The 26596-nt window shown below is 42.4% G+C and overlaps 3 protein-coding genes across 21 annotated transcripts in view; all 3 read left to right on the top strand.

Annotated features, from left to right (window-relative positions):
- LOC124140173 (serine/threonine-protein kinase Nek6-like) overlaps positions 1-2197 on the top strand; it is a 16980-nt gene extending 14783 nt beyond the window's left edge. For 2 of the 3 annotated variants that reach the window (XM_048401645.1, XM_048401646.1), the window contains exon 10: positions 2064-2197. In XM_048401645.1, the coding sequence (XP_048257602.1) occupies positions 2064-2159 (96 nt within the window). In that variant the 3' untranslated portion in view covers positions 2160-2197. The remainder of the gene's footprint in view (positions 1-2063) is intronic. The other variant, XR_007222754.1, reaches the window with a different exon arrangement.
- Positions 2198-2432: 235 nt separating this feature from the next.
- LOC125371614 (filaggrin-like) lies at positions 2433-5969 on the top strand. 16 transcript variants are annotated; one of them, XM_048401641.1, is made up of 3 exons: positions 2433-2848; positions 3239-5548; positions 5669-5969. In XM_048401641.1, the coding sequence occupies exons 1-3, from the start codon at positions 2437-2439 to the stop codon at positions 5851-5853; spliced, it is 2907 nt and encodes a 968-aa protein (XP_048257598.1). In that variant the 5' UTR covers positions 2433-2436; the 3' UTR covers positions 5854-5969. The 16 variants fall into 16 exon arrangements, with proteins under 16 accessions (XP_048257598.1, XP_048257594.1, XP_048257592.1 ...); XM_048401637.1 differs by having other exon boundaries at positions 2433-2938; XM_048401635.1 differs by having other exon boundaries at positions 2433-3178; positions 3389-5548.
- A 2397-nt stretch (positions 5970-8366) lies between these two features.
- On the top strand, positions 8367-26123 carry LOC124140172 (serine/threonine-protein kinase Nek4-like). 2 transcript variants are annotated; one of them, XM_046507582.2, is made up of 11 exons: positions 8367-8704; positions 10486-10586; positions 11494-11653; positions 12405-12683; positions 17870-17979; positions 18575-18671; positions 21045-21152; positions 22231-22807; positions 23026-23089; positions 24310-24391; positions 24994-26123. In XM_046507582.2, exons 3-11 carry the CDS (start codon positions 11531-11533, stop codon positions 25135-25137), a joined length of 1584 nt encoding a protein of 527 aa, XP_046363538.1. In that variant the 5' UTR covers positions 8367-8704; positions 10486-10586; positions 11494-11530; the 3' UTR covers positions 25138-26123. The 2 variants fall into 2 exon arrangements, with proteins under 2 accessions (XP_046363538.1, XP_046363537.1); XM_046507581.2 differs by lacking the exon at positions 10486-10586.
- Positions 26124-26596: the final 473 nt, after the last annotated feature.

The following is a 26596-nucleotide window of genomic DNA, read 5'->3' as shown; positions in this document are numbered from 1 at the left end:
TCACCATCACCACCATCACCATCACCACCATCACCATCACCATCATCACCATCACCATCACCACCATCACCATCACCACCACCATCACCATCATCACCACCACCACCATCACCATCATCACCACCACCACCATCACCATCATCACCATCACCATCATCACCACCACCACCATCACCATCATCACCACCACCACCATCACCATCACCACCATCACAATCACCACCACCATCACCATCATCACCACCACAACCATCACCACCATCACCACCACCATCATCACCACCATCACCATCACCATCATCACCATCATCACCACCACCACCATCACCATCACCATTACCCTACCATCACCATCACCATCACCACCACCATCACAATCACCCTACCATCACCATCATCACCACCACCACCATCACCACCACCACCATCACCATCACCATCACCTCCACCACCACCATCACCACCATCATCACCTACATCATCACCTACATCATCACCATCACCATCACCATCACCATCACCTACATTACCATCACCATCACCATCACCACCACCACCACCAGCATCACCATCACCATCACCACTATCACCATCACCATCACCACCATTACATCACCATCACCATCACAATCACCATCACAACCACCACCACAACCATCACCACCATCACCACCATCATCACCACCACAACCATCACCACCATCACCACCACCATCATCACCACCACCACCATCACCATCACCCTACCATCACCATCACCATCACCACCACCATCACAATCACCCTACCATCACCATCATCACCACCACCACCATCACCATCACCCTACCATCACCATCACCATCACCACCACCATCACAATCACCCTACCATCACCATCATCACCACCACCACCATCACCACCACCACAACCATCATCACCACCACCACCATCATCACCACCACAACCATCACCACCATCACCACCACCATCATCACCACCATCACCATCACCATCATCACCATCATCACCACCACCACAATCACCACCATCACCATCATCACCACCACCACCATCACCATCACCCTACCATCACCATCACCATCACCACCACAATCACCACCACCATCATCACCTACATCATCACCTACATCATCACCTACATCATCACCATTCCCACCATCACCATCACCATCACCATCACCACTATCACCATCAACATCACCACCATTACATCACCATCACCATCACAATCACCATCACAACCACCACCATCACCATCACCTCCACCACCACCATCACCACCATCATCACCTACATCATCACCTACATCATCACCATCACCATCACCATCACCACCATCACCATCACCATCACCATCACCATCACCTACATTACCATCACCATCACCATCACCACCACCACCACCAGCATCACCCTCACATCACCATCACCTCCACCACCACCACCACCATCACCATCATCACCACCACCACCATCACCATCACCATCACCATCACCACCATCACCATCACCATCACCACCATCACCATCACCAGCACCAGCACCAGCACCATCACCAGCACATCGATGTTGGGCCGAAACATGAGGTTAAATAGATGGTGTCTTGCATTCCCTCGTCTGTACCAAATGTTTACGGGAACCCTTGAACGGCCGGCCTGTCATAGTTTCGTACAAGAAATAATAAAACACCAGCGATTCTTATTTTCGACTTCTTCTAAAGAACCCCTAGATTCATGCGAGCTCCGACGTTCATACAGTTTGGCCCTCGCTCTGTGATTGATTCAATGGCTGCACACAAAGTGAAAGTAAATTCTTAAAACCTTTGGTGCCTAAAATGTTGTATGAATTAAACTGGTCAGTGAGTAGTAACGTTTTGATTATGTATGTGTTATCTGTTTTAAGAAATAAATGGATAAAACTTGCTAACTAACTTATGTTGGTAATACACGTGTTTACATGTATAACTAATCAGGTACATAAGATCTGTGTGTCAGTTGAACTGAGCATGCCTTGTGGTTATCATGTGGTAGCATAACATAAAAAACCTCCTTCTCAACAGATATACCTGCAGGACCAGCTGGGGGATCACGGAGAAGAGGTGTGTGACAAGATGATCAGTCTGTGGCATTTAGAAAAGGAGAAACAAGGACACTAAGATAAAAGATGATGTTTTAGAACAGTGCAAAGTTGGCATTATCGTGTAACCTGTCATGCGTCCTATGAGGATACGTTTGCATTTGGTAGGTTTCGGCAAAGAAAGGCTCCAATGGAATGGGTTAATTTGTCCCTAGAAAATGAAATGAATTAATTGGTACCGAACGTGTTGATCAAATAACTGTCATGCAAACGAATGACCAAGAACATATCGCCAGAGGATCAAATGGCCAAAGAAACATGTCAGGCGATGTGTGTACACAATTCCAGGGGTTAAAATGACCATAGGCAAACTATCAGGTAGTGAAATGCCCACAGATAAACTATCAGGTGATCAAATGCCCACAGACCAACTAACCGGTCATCGAATTGCCACAGACAAACTATCATGTGATGCAATTCCCACAGACAAACTGTCAGGTGATCAAATGCCCACAGACAAACTATTAGGTGATCAAATGGTCACAGACAAACTGTCAGGTGATCAAATGCCCACAGACAAACTATCAGGTGATCAAATGCCCACAGACAAACTATCAGGTGCTCAAATGGTCACAGACAAACTGTCAGGTGATCAAATGCCCACAGACAAACTATCAGGTGATCAAATGCCCACAGACAAACTATCAGGTGATCAAATGCCCACAGACAAACTAACAGGTCATGAAGTGACCACAGACAAACTATCAGGTCATGAAGTGGCCACAGACAATCTATCAGGTCATGAAGTGACCACAGACAAACTACCAGGTCATGAAGTGGCCACAGACAAACTATCAGGTCATGAAGTGACCACAGACAAACTATCAGGTCATGAAGTGGCCACAGACAAACTATCAGGTCATGAAGTGACCACAGACAAACTATCAGGTCATGAAGTGGCCACAGACAAACTATCAGGTCATGAAGTGGCCACAGGAAAACTATCAGGTCATGAAGTGACCACAGACAAACTATCAGGTCATGAAATGACCACAGACAAACTATCAGGTCATGAAGGGGCCACAGACAAACTATCAGGTCATGAAGGGGCCACAGACAAACTATCATGTGATGCAATTCCCAAAGACAAACTATCAGGTCATGAAGTGGCCACAGACAAACTATCAGGTCATGAAGTGACCACAGACAAACTATCAGGTCATGAAGGGGCCACAGACAAACTATCAGGTCATGAAGTGACCACAGGTAAACTATCAGGTCATGAAGTGGCCACAGACAAACTATTAGGTCATGAAGTGACCACAGACAAACTATCAGGTCATGAAGTGGCCACAGACAAACTATCAGGTCATGAAGTGACCACAGACAAACTATCAGGTCATGAAGTGGCCACAGACAATCTATCAGGTCATGAAATGACCACAGACAAACTATCAGGTCATGAAGTGGCCACAGACAAACTATCAGGTCATGAAGTGACCACAGGCAAACTATCAGGTCATGAAGTGGCCACAGACAAACTATCAGGTCATGAAGGGGCCACAGACAAACTATCAGGTCATGAAGTGACCACAGAAAAACTATCAGGTCATGAAGTGACCACAGGCAAACTATCAGGTCATGAAGGAGCCACAGACAAACTATCAGGTCATGAAGTGACCACAGACAAACTATCAGGTCATGAAGGGGCCAGAGACAAACTATCAGGTCATGAAGGGGGCACAGACAAACTATCAGGTCATGAAGTGACCACAGACAAACTATCAGGTCATGAAGTGACCACAGGCAAACTATCAGGTCATGAAGTGGCCACAGGCAAACTATTAGGTCATGAAGTGACCACAGACAAACTATCAGGTCATGAAGTGGCCACAGACAAACTATCAGGTCATGAAGTGGCCACAGGAAAACTATCAGGTCATGAAGTGACCACAGACAAACTATCAGGTCATGAAATGACCACAGACAAACTATCAGGTCATGAAGGGGCCACAGACAAACTATCAGGTCATGAAGGGGCCACAGACAAACTATCATGTGATGCAATTCCCAAAGACAAACTATCAGGTCATGAAGTGGCCACAGACAAACTATCAGGTCATGAAGTGACCACAGACAAACTATCAGGTCATGAAGTGACCACAGACAAACTATCAGGTCATGAAGTGGCCACAGACAAACTATCAGGTCATGAAGTGACCACAGGTAAACTATCAGGTCATGAAGTGGCCACAGGCAAACTATTAGGTCATGAAGTGACCACAGACAAACTATCAGGTCATGAAGTGGCCACAGACAAACTATCAGGTCATGAAGTGACCACAGACAAACTATCAGGTCATGAAGTGGCCACAGACAATCTATCAGGTCATGAAATGACCACAGACAAACTATCAGGTCATGAAGTGGCCACAGACAAACTATCAGGTCATGAAGTGACCACAGACAAACTATCAGGTCATGAAGTGGCCACAGACAATCTATCAGGTCATGAAATGACCACAGACAAACTATCAGGTCATGAAGTGGCCACAGACAAACTATCAGGTCATGAAGTGACCACAGGCAAACTATCAGGTCATGAAGTGGCCACAGACAAACTATCAGGTCATGAAGGGGCCACAGACAAACTATCAGGTCATGAAGTGACCACAGAAAAACTATCAGGTCATGAAGTGACCACAGGCAAACTATCAGGTCATGAAGGAGCCACAGACAAACTATCAGGTCATGAAGTGACCACAGACAAACTATCAGGTCATGAAGGGGCCAGAGACAAACTATCAGGTCATGAAGGGGGCACAGACAAACTATCAGGTCATGAAGTGACCACAGACAAACTATCAGGTCATGAAGTGACCACAGGCAAACTATCAGGTCATGAAGTGGCCACAGGCAAACTATTAGGTCATGAAGTGACCACAGACAAACTATCAGGTCATGAAGTGGCCACAGACAAACTATCAGGTCATGAAGTGGCCACAGGAAAACTATCAGGTCATGAAGTGACCACAGACAAACTATCAGGTCATGAAATGACCACAGACAAACTATCAGGTCATGAAGGGGCCACAGACAAACTATCAGGTCATGAAGGGGCCACAGACAAACTATCATGTGATGCAATTCCCAAAGACAAACTATCAGGTCATGAAGTGGCCACAGACAAACTATCAGGTCATGAAGTGACCACAGACAAACTATCAGGTCATGAAGGGGCCACAGACAAACTATCAGGTCATGAAGTGACCACAGACAAACTATCAAGTGATCAAATGGTCACAGACAAACTATCAGGTCATGAAGGGGCCACAGACAAACTATCAGGTCATGAAATGACCACATGCAAACTATCAGGTCATGAAGGGGTCACAGACAAACTATCAGGTCATGAAGTGACCACAGACAAACTATCAGGTCATGAAGTGACCACAGACAAACTATCAGGTCATGAAGTGGCCACAGACAAACTATCAGATCATGAAGTGACCACAGACAAACTATCAGGTCATGAAGGGGCCACAGACAAACTATCAGGTCATGAAGGGGTCACAGACAAACTCTCAGGTCATGGAATAGAAACATACACCCGTCCAATAACTAAATGGAGACAAGCTATTGGTGAGCAGGGTGGTATTTGCAACTCAGTCTCTCTGTATTTAAGTATATTGATATTGTTCCAGTTTGAAACATCAGTTGATCTTTACTGTATAGCCCAAACGAAACTGGCTGAATCACATTTTAATCTCTGACATATATAGGTATATATATATATAAGTAGTAGTATATAGATTGATTGAACTATCGACGCATTGCAACTGTCTGTTAACCAATGACAAGTTATGAAAATAAAATCATTAAAATGAAACTAATATTGTTTGGTGTGACTTATGTTTTCGGAATACACGCGTATATAACCCGCCCTTTCTTCAAACTCACATATGCACTCTGCTTTCTCAAATGAGCAGTCTGGGAAGACACAGGAAGTATCGCAGTAATATTTCAGCTGTAGTTTTGTCTCAGTGCAGAGACTGGGTTAGCATGTCATTTTTGAGAATACATACTTCCTGATAGATCTACACAAAAATCGATTTTTAGATATCGGTATATTTTGTGACATCTAAAAGTCTATTTTGTGATAAAAAAATCGAATTTGTGATATCTTATTACTAGAAGTATTTTTCGATATCGAGAATTCGATTTAGTGATATCGAAGTTTAGATATCAATAAATCACATTACAACAATACATCATCCGTCAGGCAACAACCTTTGTATTTTACTTGTGTGAGTTACGGGTGCTCCAGGTTTAAGCACTGATTTTCAGTGATTCGGTCATAAACGTTTCACCGCAGTTTTGCCTTTTACGCCCATTAGAATCTGTTTTGGTGGATAGTCGAGACTGGTTAAATACTTGCGTTGACAGTTTATGTCATATTCACATTACCCGACCCCTTTAAGATTACGAGTGTTATTTTAGGAGAATGTCATATTTATCACATTATATGGCAAAATGTCTTGAAAGCTAATGTTACCTCCAAGTTTGCAACTATTAATAAATAATTTCTTGGAAAACATGTCACCAGTTCTTACCTGCCAAATGCACTTCCAAAGTTTCATGGGAAAAGTTTGGCACAAAAAAGTACGCTCACGTGAAGTTGTTGCCTAGAAAAAGCAAAAAGTAATTATTTTAAACTTCCAGAACATCGAAAGGCACAAGTGCAGCATTTGTTTGAAGTGTAACTTCCATGAATATATATTTAATAGTTAATAAGTTGTGCTCTTGAAATACTACCCTCATTTGATCAAATACATAACTCTCGATGAATGTTTTCAAACAAAAGTATTGATATCATAAACTTGTGAATAAATAGTAAACTGACGCTTCATAAAAACCGACATTCACACACTCCAGGATGACACAGGTCTACATAGATATTTGCAATCACCACGTGCTGAGCACGTCAATAAAGAATGAGCGTTACACAAGGACTTGGCTGTAGTGTGTCGAGCACTATCTTAGATCAACTTTGTGCGTCCTCCGTAGTGAATTTTACACCCGAACAGATATGTAATGTTTAGCTGAGCAATACACACGATTGGCTGGCGAATGGTGAGTTCAGCTGGGTCAGTAACGGTATGTTCGTGTGGGGCGGTGTACATAGCTGTGGGTGGGTGTTGTCGTGGTGGATATGGGGTCTTGTACAAATATACGTGAAGGCAGGACACAAGCGACACAAGGGGTCAGACCCCAATCTTATGTTATAGTTTCAAGACTCCGAGAAGGTGAGGTGAGGTGAGGTGAGGTGAGGTGAGGTAAGGTGAACGTCAACATTATTGCGCTTATATATAGTGTGTGTTTGTGTGTGTATGTGTGTGTGTGTGTGCGAGAGAGAGAGAGAGAGAGAGAGAGAGAGAGAGAGACAGAGAGAGAGACAGAGAGAGAGATATTTCGAACCGTCTCAATGGAAGAAATACCTGGAGAATCAGAGTGCATAAACACTAGTTGTCAGTCACGTACAATACATAAACACAAGTTGTCAGACACGTACAATACATAAACACAAGTTGTCAGACACGTACAATACATAAACACTAGTTGTCAGACACGTACAATACATAAACAACAGTTGTTAGACGTGTACAATACATAAACACCAGTTGTCAGACATGTACAATACATAAACACAAGTTGTCAGACATGTACAATACATAAACACCAGTTGTCAGTCGTCACGTACAATACATAAAAACAAGTTGTCAGACACTTACAATACATAAACACTAGTTGTCAGACACGTACAATACATAAACACTAGTTGTCAGACACGTACAATACATAAACGACAGTTGTTAGACGTGTACAATACATAAACAACAGTTGTCAGACATGTACAATACATAAACACAAGTTGTCAGACATGTACAATACATAAACACCAGTTGTCAGGCACGTACAATACATAAACACAAGTTGTCAGACACTTATAATACATAAACACCAGTTGTCAGACACGTACAATACATAACCGCAACACTATGATAATCGCATAATATAACATAACACATGAGTCTTACCATAACATTTTACTAACGGTATTTTTTCCATAGCAAATACTCAGAATCTGTACATAACTAAGAATGTGTTATCCCAAATATCACATTCGTTAGCAAAATACTCAGTTGAAACGTCTTTGCAAATCTGTACGATCTATGATATGATAGGCACCACGGGAAGGCATATTTGAATATGTACGGTATTGATATGTGAACTGGCACTCGGCCAGTAGTGCAGGAGACGGTAGGCGATATATATCCTCAGTCACACGACACATAAGTGTGGACTACAGACGATACAAACAGTGTGCATATTCAGGGAGGTGGCTTCAAGGGGATTTACTGCAGTACAAGAAATGTTGTGGGAATACATAAAATCCGATGTCTGAAACCGGTGTGTCTCTCCAACGCAACCCGAAACGAAAGCGAAAGTAGGGCCTTGACCCCTGATACATCCCAGGACCCAGGATACTACGAGTCTACGACGTCACTCCAGTGATGTGACACTTGTAAACTCTGGTCTGGAGGACTGTGCCCGGTAATACTGGTAGGTGGAATACACGTTTATTGTGGGAAGAATGCAGGTATAAGCTTTGTCTGTGTGTTGTTTAACGACGCACTCAGCAATAGTACAGTATCATGACGACGGCCTGTAAATAATCGAGGCTTTACAGACAATCCAATGATTGATATTTCGTTCAACGTCCCTTGCTGTCGGGGCACGCTGACAATCAACCAAGTCACCAGGACTGATCACACAAACCATATAGTCGGTTCCTTCGTCAAATATAGGTTCCTGGGTAGCTCGACCGTGCTTGTCCTAAAAGGCGACTAACGGGTATAAGGTGGTCAGGCTCGCGGACTTGGTTGATGCATATCATCGTATCCAAATTGCGTAGATCAATGCTCGTATGATATCAATCACCGGATGTCTGGACCAGACGTGTTTATTGACAGACCACCGTCATGTAGCTGGAATATTGCTGAGTGCGGCGTTTAACAACAGACAACAATACATATAAATATATTGTGCCCTAATGGCATTACAAACACTGAAGGTCATAACATGGTGACACTATCTTCCATAGTGTCCCAGCTACACAATTCACACACTCGCAGTTCTCCTGGTCGCCGAATATATCTTCCTGTTTCTATTTTTAATTGATGTGAACTACATCTAAATCGAGCTAGGTCTAATCTAAATTTGAAAACAGTTAGAACTTTAAGACACTATTCCCAGCAAAAGGATAGTTTATAAAGAGCATAACTATTGAATACACAATGCCATTTAGAAAAAAAGTCATATTTAACAAATGTTATATTGGGAAAACACTTTCTTAGTAAAGTACAGATTGTAGTACATTTGGGATTCGAACCCACATTCCCAGCCTCGGTGGCTGAGTGGGTTACATCCCTGACTTTGTGTGCTGGCGATTAGTTGCCTCACTCTGGGAGCGGGGCTCGAATCCCGGAAGCTCGGATGGGACTCAACCCCCCAAAAGTACTAGAATCTGTACTTTACTGAGAAAGTATTATAACACTTGTTACAGTATAACTATTTGGTTTGGGTGCCCCGAGGGAGTGTATCGTGCCAGTATTAGTCGTATATTGGTGCAGAGATAAAAGCTGAAGTATTATGTTAAAATTGTTACTTCCATAATAGCCAAATTAGGGAATAGTTATTTAGTTTTGAAGCCCGATTTTACCATTTTCTGCTGCATAAAACATTATATTATAACACATTTCCGTAAATTACTACCCCAATACTTAAAAACACGTTTTGTAAATATAGTGGTTATCGAGCGCATTCTCCTCTAACAACATGATTTGAGGTCGAATTCTTCACTTGCAACAAGCATTTACAAACAGGAACAGGAACATTATCAATAGCATTACATATATGAACACGCCGCACTTCAGACCATTGTAGCAGAATTGGGCAAACTTGTGCATCACGTAGCATGCAGTTCCAGTTATATACCCTGTTCACATGCACCTTTGAACATATGTGTATATTTGCAAACGTATGTAAATATACATACGTGAGTATACTTGTCATTTGAACGCGTTTACTCATGTGTATATATTTAGGCCAGGATCAACTCTACATCATGTCTGGAGCAGGTGCAAATGTAAATGTAAATGTGCCCTGTATTCTGAAGTTGACGTTATTTTGTAGAGTGCAATACCAACTTTTATGCAGACATACATTATATATATATGTGTGTGTATGTGTGTGGGTGGGCTTAAGGCGTGAGCGCTTTTTGTTTATACCACAATAGGCTTTAAAACTATTGCAGTTGTCTGTCTGCTTTTTTGTTGACACAGTTAGATAACCGATCAATCTTTGAGGCCATAAACCCGTTGAGGCCCGGCAAAGAATGCCCCAAGTTCTGTCACACGAACAGATCATTGCGCGTTTATAAAGGGTACGTGCATATATGTATAGTTGTAAGCACCGAACAAAAGTGAAAACTGTAAATGGGTTGATGCACTCTGATACTTTATGTTCCCCGAGCCCTTCTTCCGGGAACGGCTACACCAACCCATGTCTCCCTCGAGACCCGTGTAGGGGGCACGGGTGGCCCAGTCGTCTAAGGCGCTGTGATTCGATGTGCAGAGTTGCGTCCCTTAGGCACGCCAGAGAGGGTTCGAATCCCGGTTCGCCCCGATTATGTTTCTAGGTTTGTCAGCACCATACGCGTGCTCGTGGGTTTCACCGAAGTGGTAAACGTCTGAGACCTGCATCACTTCGGGCTTTCCTGACACGCCGTGATATAGCTGGAAGCGGCGTTGAAACCCAATTCACTCACTCGAGACCCATGGACAAAGAATTAATCTTTCCGCACACCTAACTATATTGCAATTATGTGTATGCTGAGTTAATTACAAAACAAATGTCTGGCCTGAGACATTAAAACTGCTCCCTACTAGTTTGCAAAACGAATTTATTTCTTGAACGTGTTTCCTTACTTATGAGTCTTTGAATGTTGTCAATGCTTCAATGCTTTTTTCACAACTCGGTGTTTCTCTGGACACACAGCATGACAATTGGTATTTTCTTCAAGTGGAACAAATTAAATTTTACAACAAAACCCCAACGAGGTAAAGCGCCTGTCGATGCGGACCCAGAGAAACACTTCAAACATGATGAAATGTTTCGGAAAAAGGTGTCGAGTGATATACTTCCAAAACATCAAAATATGACAAAATAAATACATGCACGGGTATAAAGCTATTTAAGATGAGCTCAATTAACTGTCCCTTTTCGAGTCAACCAGTCAATTCTTAATTGCTTCCATAACAAATGTAAAAAAAGAAGTTTATTTTCTGTAGGAAATGACGACCAACGGTGCTCGTGGTAGCTTCCAAGATGGCGTCTAATTCTCGCGGGAACCTACGAGAGCACGTGCAGAAACAGCTGCGGAGCAGTAGCTCAGTTGGCAAAGGGACGTTGGGGAAGGTGTACAAGGTCCAAGGATTTGATGGCGAGCAGGTACGAAATGTACAATTATGTTTTCAGAACTTGGACGAAAATGGAAACGTTATAAATGTACATTACAAAAAAATGTTGTATTCAATATCGTCAATTTATAAAATTACTCATGATGAATAGGCGCTTTCGTTTTACTTTACATTAAGTGTATAAGTAAGACCGAGATTTAAACAAACCCTGTCCCTCAAAAATCAGATGCAATGAAATAAGTCTGTTCAAAAATATTTTCGATAGAGTGTTATATGCAAAGATCACATTCAAGCAATTAAGTTCATGATAGAAACAGTGGTGATTTTTATGCACAAAATGTGTAAATATTTGTAATCAAATATAAACCATGCGAAAATGCATAGCTTTCAGATGGAACATTTATCTGTCAAGACGGTCTTAAAAAGACTATGTTTGACCCACTAGAACAAGATATTTTATGAAATGAGAAATCTTTATAGAAATCAGATGTGAGCATATGAATGATATGTAGAATTTACTGTTTTCAGGACTTGCATTCGTCTCACATTTGACGATAACCTTCTCCCACTTTCATAGAATTTTTTGAATTTTCTAGAAACTCTACAGTAACAAAATTTTCAAGTTGCCAGTGAACCTCAAAAGGCCCTCGTCATACCTCCCTCTTTACGAATTATGAACTAAAACTGGAAATATTTGATCCTTTTTTTAATGTTCGCATCCTTTTTACAGTATTTATACTGTTCATCGGGTTTAGTTAAAATCTTGTTGTTTTTTTGGTTAGTATGCCCTGAAAGTCTCGGGATTTATCGATGCCACGGCGGAGGAAGAAAGGTATCTCCTGGGTGAGGTGGAGACCCTGTCCAGGTTTCAGCACCCCCACATCGTCCGACACATAGATGGGTGGGACACACGTGACAAGCAGGGTCAGCTGCGCGTCTATATCCTCATGGAGTACTGCCCTGGGGGTGACCTCAGGAGTTACCTGAATAACACACTGGGCCGACCACCGCCGGAAGCTGAGTTTGGAACATGGCTGGCACAGATCGCTTCAGGCCTAGACGTAAGTCATATACTTTATTAGTTGTCATATTGTGATTAAGACTTAATAATGGTATTTTGTTGTTTTGGATGGAGTGAGGGAGTTTAGTTTAACGCCACGTTGAGGAGTATTTCAGATATATCACGGAGTGTTAGCTCGATCAGGGAGGAAAGCCCTGACAGGTGTTAGACGTTTACCCCTTCGATGAAACAAACGATCACGGTGCATCTTCCCGAGGCAAGGGAGTTAACTGACTTTAAAAATCCATTTTCCACCCTTGCCTAACTAGATTGGAATTTCTTGGCTCGATTGTAGCGTCACCAGTGGCTATCACGAGTCATTTCCCTCCTATTGACCAATCAGATTCTCGTGCACTCATTCGTCGATACTTAAGACCTTTATTGTATTAAAACGGATTTTACCACGCGTAATGTATCATATCACTAGAGCACATGAAAAGATGTGGAAAATATGTGTCGACGCCCAGTTAACGGTACACATGCCCCTGCAGTCGACCGTATTGGGCACGGCGGTAGTGATATTGTTTACGAACCGGATGTCGATTTCGTTACGGGATTTTGATTGGACTATGTATAGACTCGTTAGTCCAGCCAAAATATAATTCCAACCAAGTTCGGCAAGGGTGGATACTGGACTTTCTAGTCAGTTAACTACCTTGCCTCGGGAAGATGAACACGGGTATGGTGCTGACAAACCTAGAACATAAACACAACGAATCAGGGATTCAGAACCACGACTACACGTTTGGTGGCCGCCTCCTATGTCTTGTGGATAGAGCATCGGAAGGTAGGAGGTTCGATCCCAGGCCGCGTCTTACCAAAAGACGCAAAGAAAATGGTATTTGTTGTTACCCTGCCTGGCGCTCGGCATTAAGGGAATATGACAAGGACTGACCGGCTCGGAGTTCATGTCTCATTCGGGTGTCAATGTTAAACTAAGGACAACTATCTCAGAGGGATAGCACTAATGTTGAAGGGGCACACACACACACACACACACACACACACACACACACACACACACACACACACACACCAACCTCCAACCAACCCCACTCCCAACACACACCAGACCCACCCAACCCATCCATCCTTCCCCCCACCCCAACACACACACACACACACACACACACACACACACACACACACACACACACACACACACACATATGTATGGTACGGTTAAGGGAGGCAACTCTGCCCACAGTTCTATGGCTTGGATGGATGTCATCGCATTTTACGCCGCAATCCACTGCGTATAGTAAAGTATAAGTATGGAATTGTTACCGACGAACCTGTAGTTATAGCGTTAACAAAGACCCGCACCATCGAGGAACGATGACGCTTAGTCTGTCGTGTCAGACATTAGTATTGTACGTACCACGTTCTTATTGTGGTCCTCGGTTCACACTGACAAAGCGAGTATGCGTTAAATGCCTCTATAAATCATTAACTTGGAACATACCCCATAGCGAGCGTTAGTAATTGAATACACTAAACGCACGGCCTAGCGTCGCGCTTGCAAGAGCACAAACATCACAGTCTGGGATCAAAATATATAATTTATTTTGCATACATCCAGGCTGCAAAAGATATATAGGTTCACTATTCAGACATGCATCAGTATCTGGGATTCAGTATACATTAAGTATGTAATGTTTACCTTGACATTTCACACAGCCACGCACTGTGACGTAGTGCTATTCATTGCTGTAATTTTGAACCACCCCAGTGATTCCTGTATCGATCTTCAGTGTATACAGTTTGTGTGTTGTGGAGAACCTCATGTTACGTTTCCTGAAATGTTTACCCTTTCAGACAAGCATCCCGCAGCAGTATTCACAAACGGTTTGAGTGTAGGCTCGGTAACCAAAAGCACAGACGCTTCAAATTTACTCTATTGTATACCACTCAACAGAAATTACGGACCACCCGATTCTTTCATATTACTATTGTTAATCTGTCATGTCATCTCATGCCATGTCATGCCATGTCAGATTAATTATAGCAATATGAAAGAAACGGGTGCTACTTAACTTCTCTTGAGTGGTATGATTATGTGCTTTTTCGAGATTCCTTCAGTCAAGATGTTCATTACTGGCGTATGCAGTAATTGATACATTAATACCAAATGACGTATTTAGATCACGTGTCACTTTAGGTCTTCTAGCATTTTAGTATAACTCGATGACTATCTTTATCCCAAGTCAAAATCCAGAAGACATATTTATTTTTACATCTAGAGGCGTGATAACTGTGTAAACTACTAAAGGTATATCAGATGGTTGAAATGGTAAAAGGCGACTATTTTGACCACTTGCTTTGAACATCAGCAAAGAAGATATCAGACCATGTTCAAACAATTGCACCCTTATAAGGGATTTGATTAAGAGTTGTCAACAGCTCCGGTAGAAATGTTTACTGCTCCTATCTGCCTTGATATAAGGTATATTTATAGACTTCCTTCGCAGTAATCATCGCTTTCCCTCGCGATACTACAGCGTCCCCTCGCAATAATGTCTTGGCGCACTGTGTGGCGCCCCTTCAAGTTTGAGAGTGCTACTTGCAAGGTAACAATATTGCTGTGTTTTATTTCATATCGCTACACGTTTCATATTAATACATTCCTCCGGCCTGTATATAAAGGGACTGCCTCCATGGTCTAGTGGTAGAGCGTCCGCCGGACAGGGGAAGGTTCGGCGTTTGATCCCCGGCCGCGTCATACCAAAAGACGTTAAAGATGGCACTTGTTGTTACCCTGGCTCTCAGCATTAAGCGACTAAAACACGGACTGGCTCGGAGTTAGTATACTGTGTCTGAGTTGGGTATTCGTGTTAAACTGCGGCAGACACTTTACGTTTTGTTTGTTTGTTTGTTGTTTAACGCCGCACGCAGCAATATTCCAGCTTATGACGTCGGTCTGTAAATAATCGAGTCTGACCAGACAATCCAGTGATTGATGTCATGAGCATTGATCCACGCAATTGGGATACGATGACATGCGTCAGCCAGGTCGGCGAGCCTGACCACCCGATCCCGTTAGTCGCTTCTTTCTTACGACAAGCAGACACTTTAAGTAGCTATCGGTTACATCTATGCATGTGTGACTAGCTATGGCTACGATATCATTGTTTAATACGTTCCACAGTACTTTATGGGAAATAAACGATTAAGAAGGGAACTACTATCGCCATAACTGTCACGCGAGTAAACGATGCAGATGACGTCATCTCTGTCACATGCCAACATACCCCCAACATAGTTGTTTGTTATCTTCAGACACATGAATTAGTAAGTAATGCGTTTGTTGCCACCTGGGATTAAAAGCAGAAGCTACAGTCTTGCTTTGAACTCACATGTTTGTTTGTTTGATGTTTAACGCCGCACTCAGCAATATTCCAGCTATATGACGGCGATCTGTAAATAATCCAGTGATTGGTATCATGAGCATCGATCCACGCAATTGGGATACGATGACATGCATCAACCAAGTCAGCGATCCTGACCACCTGATCCCGTTTGTCGCCTCTTACGACAAGCATAGTCACCTCTTACGGCAAGCATGGGTTGCTGAAGACCTATTCTACCCCGGATCTTCACGGGTCGAACTCACATGTACCCCTCCTAAAGTGGCATGTTTTACAACAATATCACAGGACTGCCAATAGCTGATTCTGGGCTGGACAAATCAGTGTTAATAGCACGAGCAACGATCTTGGACGTTCCGATACGATAACAAAAAATGAGCCTGAACATATATATTAACACTGCATCCTCATTGCAGTCATCTTCCCGAGGCAAGGGAGTTAACTGACTTTAAAAGTCCAGTTTCCACCCTTGCCGAACTAGGCTGGAATTCCTGGGCTTGATCGTAGCGCCACCAGTGGCTATTACGAGTTATGTCCTGTCTATGCCTCTCCTATTGACCCCGAAATATTGAGGAGGGTATTAACAGTTGCGGGTTTAATGATTATATCCATACAATCTAGGCCATCTATAAGCCATTCCAGAATCTCCTTTTTATCAGTTTTAAAATTATTAATCGAGAATACGTCAAAATATGTTTTGAAGCGTAGTCGCCAGTTTGAAACTAGTGTCGTAAAGCACGAGAAAGCTGCCTTCTGATTGGCTAATATCGATTTCTTGTCAGTCATTTCATTGATCGGTCAAAGTTCGCGAAAGGTCGTTCTGACGTGAACCCTAATGGGACGTCCTCAGATCTTTGTTTAGCGGTAGCGAAAGCTAAGATCTGATTTTAATGAGATTGCAGTTCCTGCAAATTCTCATTTTTTTAAGATGCAAAGTACATGCATTTCGTGATAGAACACTTTGTATCCCTCTGACGTACGCACGGTTTGCTAATGGGTGCACACGCCTTCCTGATAAACAAAATGTATTATACATTAAGTTAGATATTATATGTACAGTGTGTTTTCTGTACACGCGATTACCATGTCTAAAACCAGTGAGCTTAATGCTGAACGTTCAGTCAAACCTAAGCGTCATCGCATAGGTCCATATGTAATGTTACAACGTTTCTAAAGGAATGCCGATTTTCTGAATCGTGTATCCCTAACATTGTCCATTTGAGAAAGACACATGAGACGAGGGCAACGTTACTACGGGAACAATTTATTCCACTAATCACTAATAACTGTGTATGCTACTTTAAAAAAGAACTTCACGAGTTTGTGCATTGCTTACAGACTTGACTAATAGGTATTATGAATAACCAGAAATTGAAGCATTAATTGTGCAAAAAAGACTAACATGTTATTTCTCAGAAAAACAACAACAATAAACAGGTGGATTGTCAACTTAGTAACTTTAACTCCGGACCATCGGGTGTGCAACTTTTCAAAACTGACCGTCCTCCAGCAAAATAGACTGTCTCGGGCTGTCGGGCAGGCGGGTATTTTAAACACTACTGTATTTCATGCTATGTCATTGTGACCGATTACGTTTCTCTTTTTCTCATTTTTTTTTCGTGTCAAATAATATTTTAATTCTAAATAAGAATTATACCTTGCTAATCTGGGAGTCTGGGCGCCTTTATGTGTAAGTGTATCTAATCATTTTTTTGCGAATAAATAGATTTAAAATAGTAATAGTAACACTGATCAAAGAGTATCATATTCTGACAAAAGCAGGTACTTCGTTTCCTGAGTTTCTATATCCGTCTTCCAGTTTATCCATACTATGGGTGTCCTACATCGCAACGTGAAGACTCCCAACATCATGGTCGGTCACGTGGACGGTCACGTGACGCTCAAGATTGGTGACTTTGGAATGTCCAAGTACGTTGATGATATTTTTAACGAATCTACCACTTTGTTTAGGCTCAAACATGACATTCATATTTTCTAATATGGATTTTAAAATTACCATAATTCTTATTCATCATAATAAAAAGAGCGTTATATAAACACCTTTTTTTCAGGGTACATGTATTGTAAAACTTCAAATATCATTTATAGGAAACAAACACGCCATCACTTATTTGAAATTGATTTTTTGTGTGTTTATTACTCATGTTGGACACAATTATGTCTACGTTTAAGTAAGGAAACCAAACGTAATCACTTAATAATGGATTATCCCCCTTTGTTGATGACGTAAGTGATGACATCATTCACAGATCGGTATTCTTCGTCGCGATATGTTACCAGTCATCCTACGGCCATTTGAAAAAGAGTATAACTTTGAGTAACAATCATTTACTCAATGTTTACTCAATTACTCTTTTGCAAGACATGCTTAACAATGTGCTGCTCACGTGTGGCGTAGTTTGGCCATGCGTAACTTTAGGCCTCCCAGCCTTAAGTATCAATCGATTACTACCTTTAAGACATTTATACATCGTTATACTTAACTCAGCTGTCACATTTTCAGAATGCTGCTGCAGCCGGACGCCATGGCCAGGTCTCAAGTCGGGACCCCGTATTTTATGAGCCCGGAGATCCTGAACGGGCGACAGTACAATATGAAGGTATGTCGCTCACTCTCTGGCTACACACAATGACAAGCACTGAACTGGCTTAGTGCACCCTTAAACAATAGGATGCTGGAGTGTGGGATGCCCACTGGGCGGAGACATTAATGCTGGATTTCTCTATAAATAATAGCGACAAAACCCTTTCCACATTTATAAGGAATCTCTGCCAAAGAGTCGATTGTAAGATTCCGACTATATCATGAGTATGTGTTTAATCATATCACTATGAAATGGGGATGATTCTAGGCGTTCGCGAAAAGGTGAGCCAACCGGTGTCACCCGTCACAAACACATGCAAAGGCAAGTCATTGTTCACCTGAAACCCACCGGAATATATGGTACAGTACAAGTAAAAATAGGGAATTGCATCGGACATATTTTTTGTCACTGATGCGTCAGATTTGGAAGCAGTTTAAATTAATACCCCCTACTCAATCCCCATTGGCCACAACAGCTTCGTTACGGAAGTTGTGCCACCATCTCCATCCCTCCTATCACTTACTCGGCACAGAATGTTCTCCCGCATCAGTTTCAAATCAACGACCCATCATTTATCCATCGGCAAAGATCAACGTTTATATCGACGACTCCACGTTAATCTTTAACAAGCTGGTTATGCTACATAACGAATCCGAAGACTATAAACGAACTTAGAAAACAAGTTTTCTTTGGTATATATGCAGGAGAGCAAAGTAAGTGTGCTACCGGTCGTTCCCAGTGGTGTATGAGTGAGTGAGTATGGTTTTACGCCGCTTTTAGCAATATTCCAGTAATATCACGGCGGGGGACACCAGAAATGGGCTTCACACATTGTACCCATGTCGGGAATCGAACCCGGGTCTTCGGCGTGACGAGCGAACGCTTTAACAACTAGGCTACCCGACCGCCCCCTGTGGTGTATGAGACGGTACTGGACAAGAGGAGTCGATATGGCTTCTTGTTTCATACATGAAGTAAAATGATACGACGGACATTTTATCTGAACCCTTTGAACCACACACCGGCGCAGTGGTGACTTAGCATAACACCACTGCCACAGGCTAATTTGCATATCACGTGACCGGACTTTTCTCTTGTAAACAAACGTGATTTTTCAGAAATCAGTATAGAACGGACTAATGCAAGTATTTGGGGGCGCTTTATATATTGTTTTGCATAATTATATAGATATGCCACTACAACTGTGACAGTGAGTTGCATGACAATAAATATTTGTATATCAAAGTGACCGAATCACTAGCTCTCCGTTGGGCTTCGATGACAGCAAGTGGCGCCGTACAACCAATGTAAACAAAGGATAACTACGCAAAAACAAGTAGATTTTCACGTATTAGGATACTTTCTTAATAAACCGTAACCATTCTTTGACATTTGTTGATGAAAATTTATAGACTTGTCAAACATGAAACGGATGAAAAGCATATTCAATATCTTGAATGTACTGTGAAAGATGTGACGAATCGTCACATGGCGCTGGCCTGTGGCAGAGGTACTATGCTGGCTGGCTGCCGGCCGTATGAAACTCGGTGTAGGAGATTTTCTTTGAACAATACAAAGGGTAATATCAAAGTGCATGTTTTGTGCACTACTTTATCGTGAGGTACAAAGTTCGGTACTATATATTGATTGATTGGACTGGCTGGGAGGATTTGTTTACCAATCTCCTCTAACGTCGAACACCTTGATTATCATGGCTTGTCCCTATCGATGTTAATCTTGTCACGTCCTTGTCGGGGCTTCGGGTCAGAATGTTTCCTCGGTAACTCACATAGCTGGAATATCGTTGAGTACGGCGTTTAACAACAAACAAACAAAATCTTAGCGCTAAGGTGTGTGTAACTCCCATACCTTAAGATGGACTTATGGCAGCCGTAGCTCAAAGATAGCATTTAAACACATGCTCATTATCGTGATTTTAGCAGAGATTTCTATTGTTTGGGCCTCGCAAGATCCGGGGTAGAATAGATCTTCAGCTTGCCGTAAATGGCGACTATGCTTGTCGTAATAGGCGACTTAAGGATTAGGTGGTCAGGCTTGCTGACTTGGTTGATGCTTGTCACCGTATCCCAATTGCGTGGATCGATGCTCGTGATATCAACCACTGGTTTGACTGGTCAAGACTCGATTATGTACACACCACCGTCATAAAGCTGGAATATTGCTTGAACAACAAACAGGCGTTTAACAACAAGCCAACCAACTATTGAATATGGAAAGGGTTTTGTCGCTTTTATTAGCAATCTTCCACCAATATCACGGCAGAGGTTACCATAAATGTGGGAAACTGAACCCGGAGCTGAGGTTTGACCAGCGATCCCTTGAACCACTATCCCAGATTGTAATTAACGTGTCTCCCTATGTTTGCAGACAGACATTTGGAGTTTGGGATGTACCGCGTACGAGATGGCGACTCTGACAACGCTATTCCAAGCACAGACCATCACAACGTTACTTTCTGGGATCAACAAACACAAGGTATTCCTACAGCTTGGCGCATATTGTTCCTCTTGTCGTCCATGTGTTGTTCATGGGACTATTGCCTTGATATAGAACTCGGGGGGTGTCAAAGTTACACTGTGAACCCCCGTAGTAGTTCCATGAAACAGGATTACCCCTTATTAATAGTGTACAAAGGATGCAGAGAGGGAAATTGGATAAGGGACAGGCTTCTCCATCCTAGTGTAACTACATCTTTATCTACTCTCCTGTATAAACACTGCCTCCTACCTGTATATATATAGGGGGGCACGGGTGGCCCAGGAGGCCCAGTCGTCTAAGGCGCCGCGATTCGCTATGCAGAGTTGCGTCCCTTGGGCATGCCAGAAACCCATGATTGTGGGTTCGAATCCCGGTTCGCCCCGATTATGTTTCTAGGTTTGTCAGCACCATACCCGTGCTCGTGGGTTTCACCGAAGTGGTAAACGTCTCAGACCTGTATCATTTCGGGCTTTCCTCCCACATTAAGCTGACACGCCGCGATAAACTGGAATACTGTTAAAAGCGGCGTTAAACCCAACTCACTCACTCACTCACTCACTGTATATATACTAGTACTAGTCAACCATACTCTGTTCATCACTTGTTTGATAACGGTGTTAGAACCTACACCGAAACGTCGCTCCTAATTGTAATAAAGAAGTTGTTCATCCAAACATCTTATCCTTACTGACCATTTGATATTCTGGGTGGAGTGGTATTGTCCCCGAAAAAAATAATTATGCTTCAGATTAAAAAAAAGTAATTTTCTGTTAAGAAAATTCCGTTGTTTCGAGGTGGTTTTGCAGATACAGACCACATGTCAGTGTAGGGAAGGTATGTGTGTGAAAGTATGCATATGGCAATTTTCAAATGTATAAATAGTGTTTTGTTGTTTTTATTTATTGCAATTTAGTTAAGAACTACATTTGTCTTGGTACCTTAGCTTACAGAGTGGATGTTAAATGGTATAAGAATGCAATTTCCAGAACATGCATGCATCTAAGACAACTCTGTTGTACTGATGATGTTTAATGTGCCCACATAACTGTAAGGTATATATGTTTTATGTTGCCAGGCAGCGCAAGTCACGAAACAAATAAAGTACGGCAAATTCTTCCAAATGCTGATCGGTGATATGCTACACCAAGACCCCAAAGCGCGTCCTGATGCTGGGGAAATACTAACACGTCTCCTTGACGAAGGCTACAAAACGACACACTTGGGTATGACTGCAAGCTCCACGTTAACGTCAACCACGTCTTCTACAGGGTCAAGGACACGTACTTCCCAAGGTCAAACGGACTCAAAGGTCGCGTTATGGTCAAGGATGGACTCCGACACTTCCGGTGTTGTGTCTGACGCCGGTTCGATGGTGATTCGCGAAGACGTCTCGAACCCTCACTGGTGCGACATCGACAAGAATGACAAGGTTCGGTTAATGGGAATGGCGGTTGTTCCGCCGGTCATACCCCGCTCTGACAGAAGGCCGAGGACTAAAAGCGAGTCTGATATGGATCTGGGTTTGCAGGCGTTTACTGAGATTCAGAGAAAGAAGAAGCTTTCCAAATCCGTGACGTTTGACCGGAGAGTGTCGACGTCGGTAATACCAGAGGTGGCAGGAGAAGACACAGAAGAGAAAGATGAGGGGAAAGGTAATGTATTTTAATGACTGAGTTGTGACTATTACAATACAGTACACATCTATATTCATTCATACCATGTGCTATCACTAGCACTAGCACTGGGGTCGATTTTATGGAATATGAACCATTATTCTGAAGTAAATAGCGCCTAATCACGAAAACTTGTTCTTCAAAATAACGTCACGTTACTATGCAAACAAATACTGGTATACGTTGTGTTCTTTCAGTCGAAGAGTTGCTGTCCTCGGGAGACAAAGGCAGAATACTTTGTCAAATTGGCAAGGAGCAAAGGTTGGTCTTTAAAACGCGAGAATAAATTAGATTCTGACAGAATTAGCTAGCATACTGACCTTCGTATGGGATAAAACTATGGCATTATGTTGTAAATTCGATTCTTTTATAAAAACGGTAAAAATACCACGAATCAGTCTTCTGGGTGCAATAGAGCAGGAGGATTGCTGACCGTGGCCTAAAACAACATTCACTCAAATCTTATGGGAGCCATTTCCAGCAAACATTGTTTGCGTGAGTAAAACTTATATCATTTATTTCTGGGACAAGTATTTTTTTTTTGTATTTAAAAAAACAACAACAAAAACACCAAGACAATATGAATAATAAAAGGTGGGGCGGTCTCTGGACAGAATTTTGTCTGTACACTCTTCAAAAAATGAAACGCACAGGTAAAATGTAGTGCATTGAATCTGACTTCACAAAAAATCCGGTATATAAATTGGATATATGTTATTGGAAAATGTTGGTGGCCTGATATTCGACAAACGGTGCGTCAAAACGCAGCCATTGTCGTTTTGCGATGTCTTCAACGGCATTGTTTTCTCACTTGTTCAAAACTGTCATGGAGGAAAATAGTAAAGCAAAATGCACGTGCAAGTTATGGCATGCACAACTCGTGTTAGTGGCTATAATAAGGCAAGCATAGCTGCATAAGCCAATAATTTGTCATTCAACTGTTTAAATTTCTGAAAGCGTCGAACGATGTTGATTTGTTCTGCAATTACTCGACGTGACTAGGCATCCTGACATATCCGCCACTTCCTCGGCGTTGGGAAGCTGTTGAGTTGATTCAGATAATAGTTTTGGGACACGATAAACACGCCGTTTGACAGTGCAGGGCGTGGGGTCATCGGGGCGACATGGTAAAGGTTACTTTGTAATCTTGCTGACGGGTTTAACCGCTTTGGTCGTGTGGACAAGATGTCAAACCATGAATCAGCAGAAGGGTCGTGGTTCGATTCCAGAGGGGCTGAGCAGGTTCATATGAAATGGCACTATAAGTCTCAGGAACCTACTATGCGGCCCAGGACGTACCGAGGAGGTGGAGTCGTTCCACTAAGGATATTCATGCCGTGTCAACTTACTGAAGGGTTGGACCTCTTTGGACATGTGGACTAGGCGTTCGACTTCGAATCAGCGGGTCCGTTGTTCGAGTCCTGATTAATTGACGCTGCATGTTAATAGTGTTGATGAGTAGGTCCATATACGTGTTTCAGTTCCCTGGCCCAGACAATGGGGGAGGCAGTGTTTACTGCGGCCTTCTCTAAACTGAACATACGCACGGACGCCAAGATGGAGGTGAGAGATCCAAATCATTATACATATACATATAACTCTATCATACACCTATGTTGTAACGGTTAAGTGTTTGAGGTGAGGAATACCTTCTTACTAAGAATAGTCTTCCTCTATTTTTCAAATTATGTATGTTTCTGTCAGTGTCTAAATCCAGTCAATTCTAAAAATGACTGAAAGTTTAGGTCATTTTACAAAATTCTTGATCTCTCAGTCACTGCTGCCTGATAATGTCATTGGTCACTTGAAGAAGTGACACATTCTACTAGTAGGTAAGCCATGACCACACACTGGGATTAAATTCTCTTTATTTGCCTCTTGTTGGACCCGTGAAGATCCGGCGTAGAATAGGTCTTCAGCAACCCATGCTTGCCCTAAAAGGCGACTATGTTTGTCGTAAGAGGCTACTAACGTGATCGGGTGGTCAGGCTCGCTGACTTGGTTAATGCATGTCATCGTATCCCGATTGCGTAGATGCTCACGTAGATGCCAGACTTCATTATTTACAGACCGCCGTCATACAGTTGAAATAATGTTGAGTGCGGCTTTAAACAACAAACACAAATTTGAACAACGATTTCCCAAGAACATTGCTGTCTTTTCAGAGAGAACTAGCGAGTGTTCTTGGCGATCAGTATGAAGAATTCGGGCCAAGATTCGTAGTGCTCCGTGCCCTTGAGAGAACTTTTGCTGACCCACAAGAGGATGGAAGCCAAAGGAAGCGGAAATCGTTGAACAAGACCATATAAGGCCGCAATAAATTGATTATTCTGTGGACATTTTGGCCGAAAAGATTATAGGGAGTTCAGATTGTTGTACTTTGATATAAACAGTGCAACAGACTAAGGAGTCTAACTTCGAGATAACAGTATCTTGATGTAAACAGTTTTGAGATAACAGTATCTTGATGTAAACAGTTTCGAGATAACAGTATCTTGATGTAAACAGTTTCCAGAAAACAGTATCTCGACGTAAACAGTTTCCAGAAAACGTCATCTCGATGTAAACAGTTTCCAGAAAACGTCATCTAGATGTAAACAGTTTCCAGAAAACGTCATCTCGGTGTAAACAATTTCCAGAAAACGTCATATCGATGTAAACAGTTTCCAGAAAAGGTCATCTCGATGTAAACAGTGTCCAGAAAACGGCATCTCGATATAAACAGTTTGGAGGTAACAGTTTCGAGAAGACGGTGACTGGTGGCACAGTCTCTGTGCAGAGTTGGGTCTCTTAGGCGTTCCTGAAACCTATGGTCGAGTGTAGGGAATACAGGGTTCGCTGTTTAATATATTTTCTAGCTTTGTCAGCACTCAGCTCTCGTAATTTCTGTTGGCGAACTCTTATGCAACAGCAATGAATACAAATTTTATTTTGTTTCTTGATATGCCAGGTGTATTCCGCTTATGAACGATTACTAGCTTCGAAGGACAAGTGCAGGGGTACCCTTTCATCCAGACGACGGTACACTGGGTAATCAAAACGCATGGAAGCCACGTTTATGGAATGACATGGGCACGAGTATTCCATTATGTTCAGTTATTCAAGCAAACATGCGGTAGCATGAATCAAAAGCGAATTCGCCTTAGGGAAAGTCACATCCATCACTCCAACGCTGAAGACCCGGGTTAGAATTGATCCAATCTCATTAAAATCAGACCTTAGTCCTCGCTACCGCTAAACAAAGATCTGAGGACATCCCATTACGGGTCAGCGCGAACTTTGACCGGCCAATAGAATTACCAATCAGAAGGCAGCTTTCTCGTGCTTTACGGCACTAATTTCAAATTGCCGACTACGCTTCGAAACCTATTTTGACAAATTCTCGATTACAAATTTGAAACCTAAACAAAAGAACATTCTGGAATGGCTAATAGATGGTCTAGATTGTATGGATTCAGTCGTTAAACCTGTAACTATCGTTCGGAATACCCCGTGTTAAAGTTTTCGAGGTTGTATGATAAGAAATCACATTCCGACTGTCACTTTTATGATCTGGTAAGCGACGCTTTGATTGGTCGGATGAAAGGTCGTTGTGACGTGACCCCTAATGGGATGCCTTCAGATCTTTGTATAGCGGTAGCGAGAACTAAGGTCTGATTTTGATGAGATTGGAATTGAACTTCATCAAACCGTGATCGGGTGGTCAGGCTCACTGACTTGGTTGATGCATGTCATCGTATCCCACTTGCTTAGATCGATGCTCATGAT

The sequence above is a fragment of the Haliotis rufescens genome, unplaced genomic scaffold, assembly GCF_023055435.1.
Source record: "Haliotis rufescens isolate VD_foot unplaced genomic scaffold, xgHalRufe1.0.p SCAF_23, whole genome shotgun sequence".
Taxonomy (NCBI): Eukaryota; Metazoa; Mollusca; class Gastropoda; order Lepetellida; family Haliotidae; genus Haliotis; species Haliotis rufescens.
This window is presented reverse-complemented; position numbering and strand designations above follow the sequence as displayed.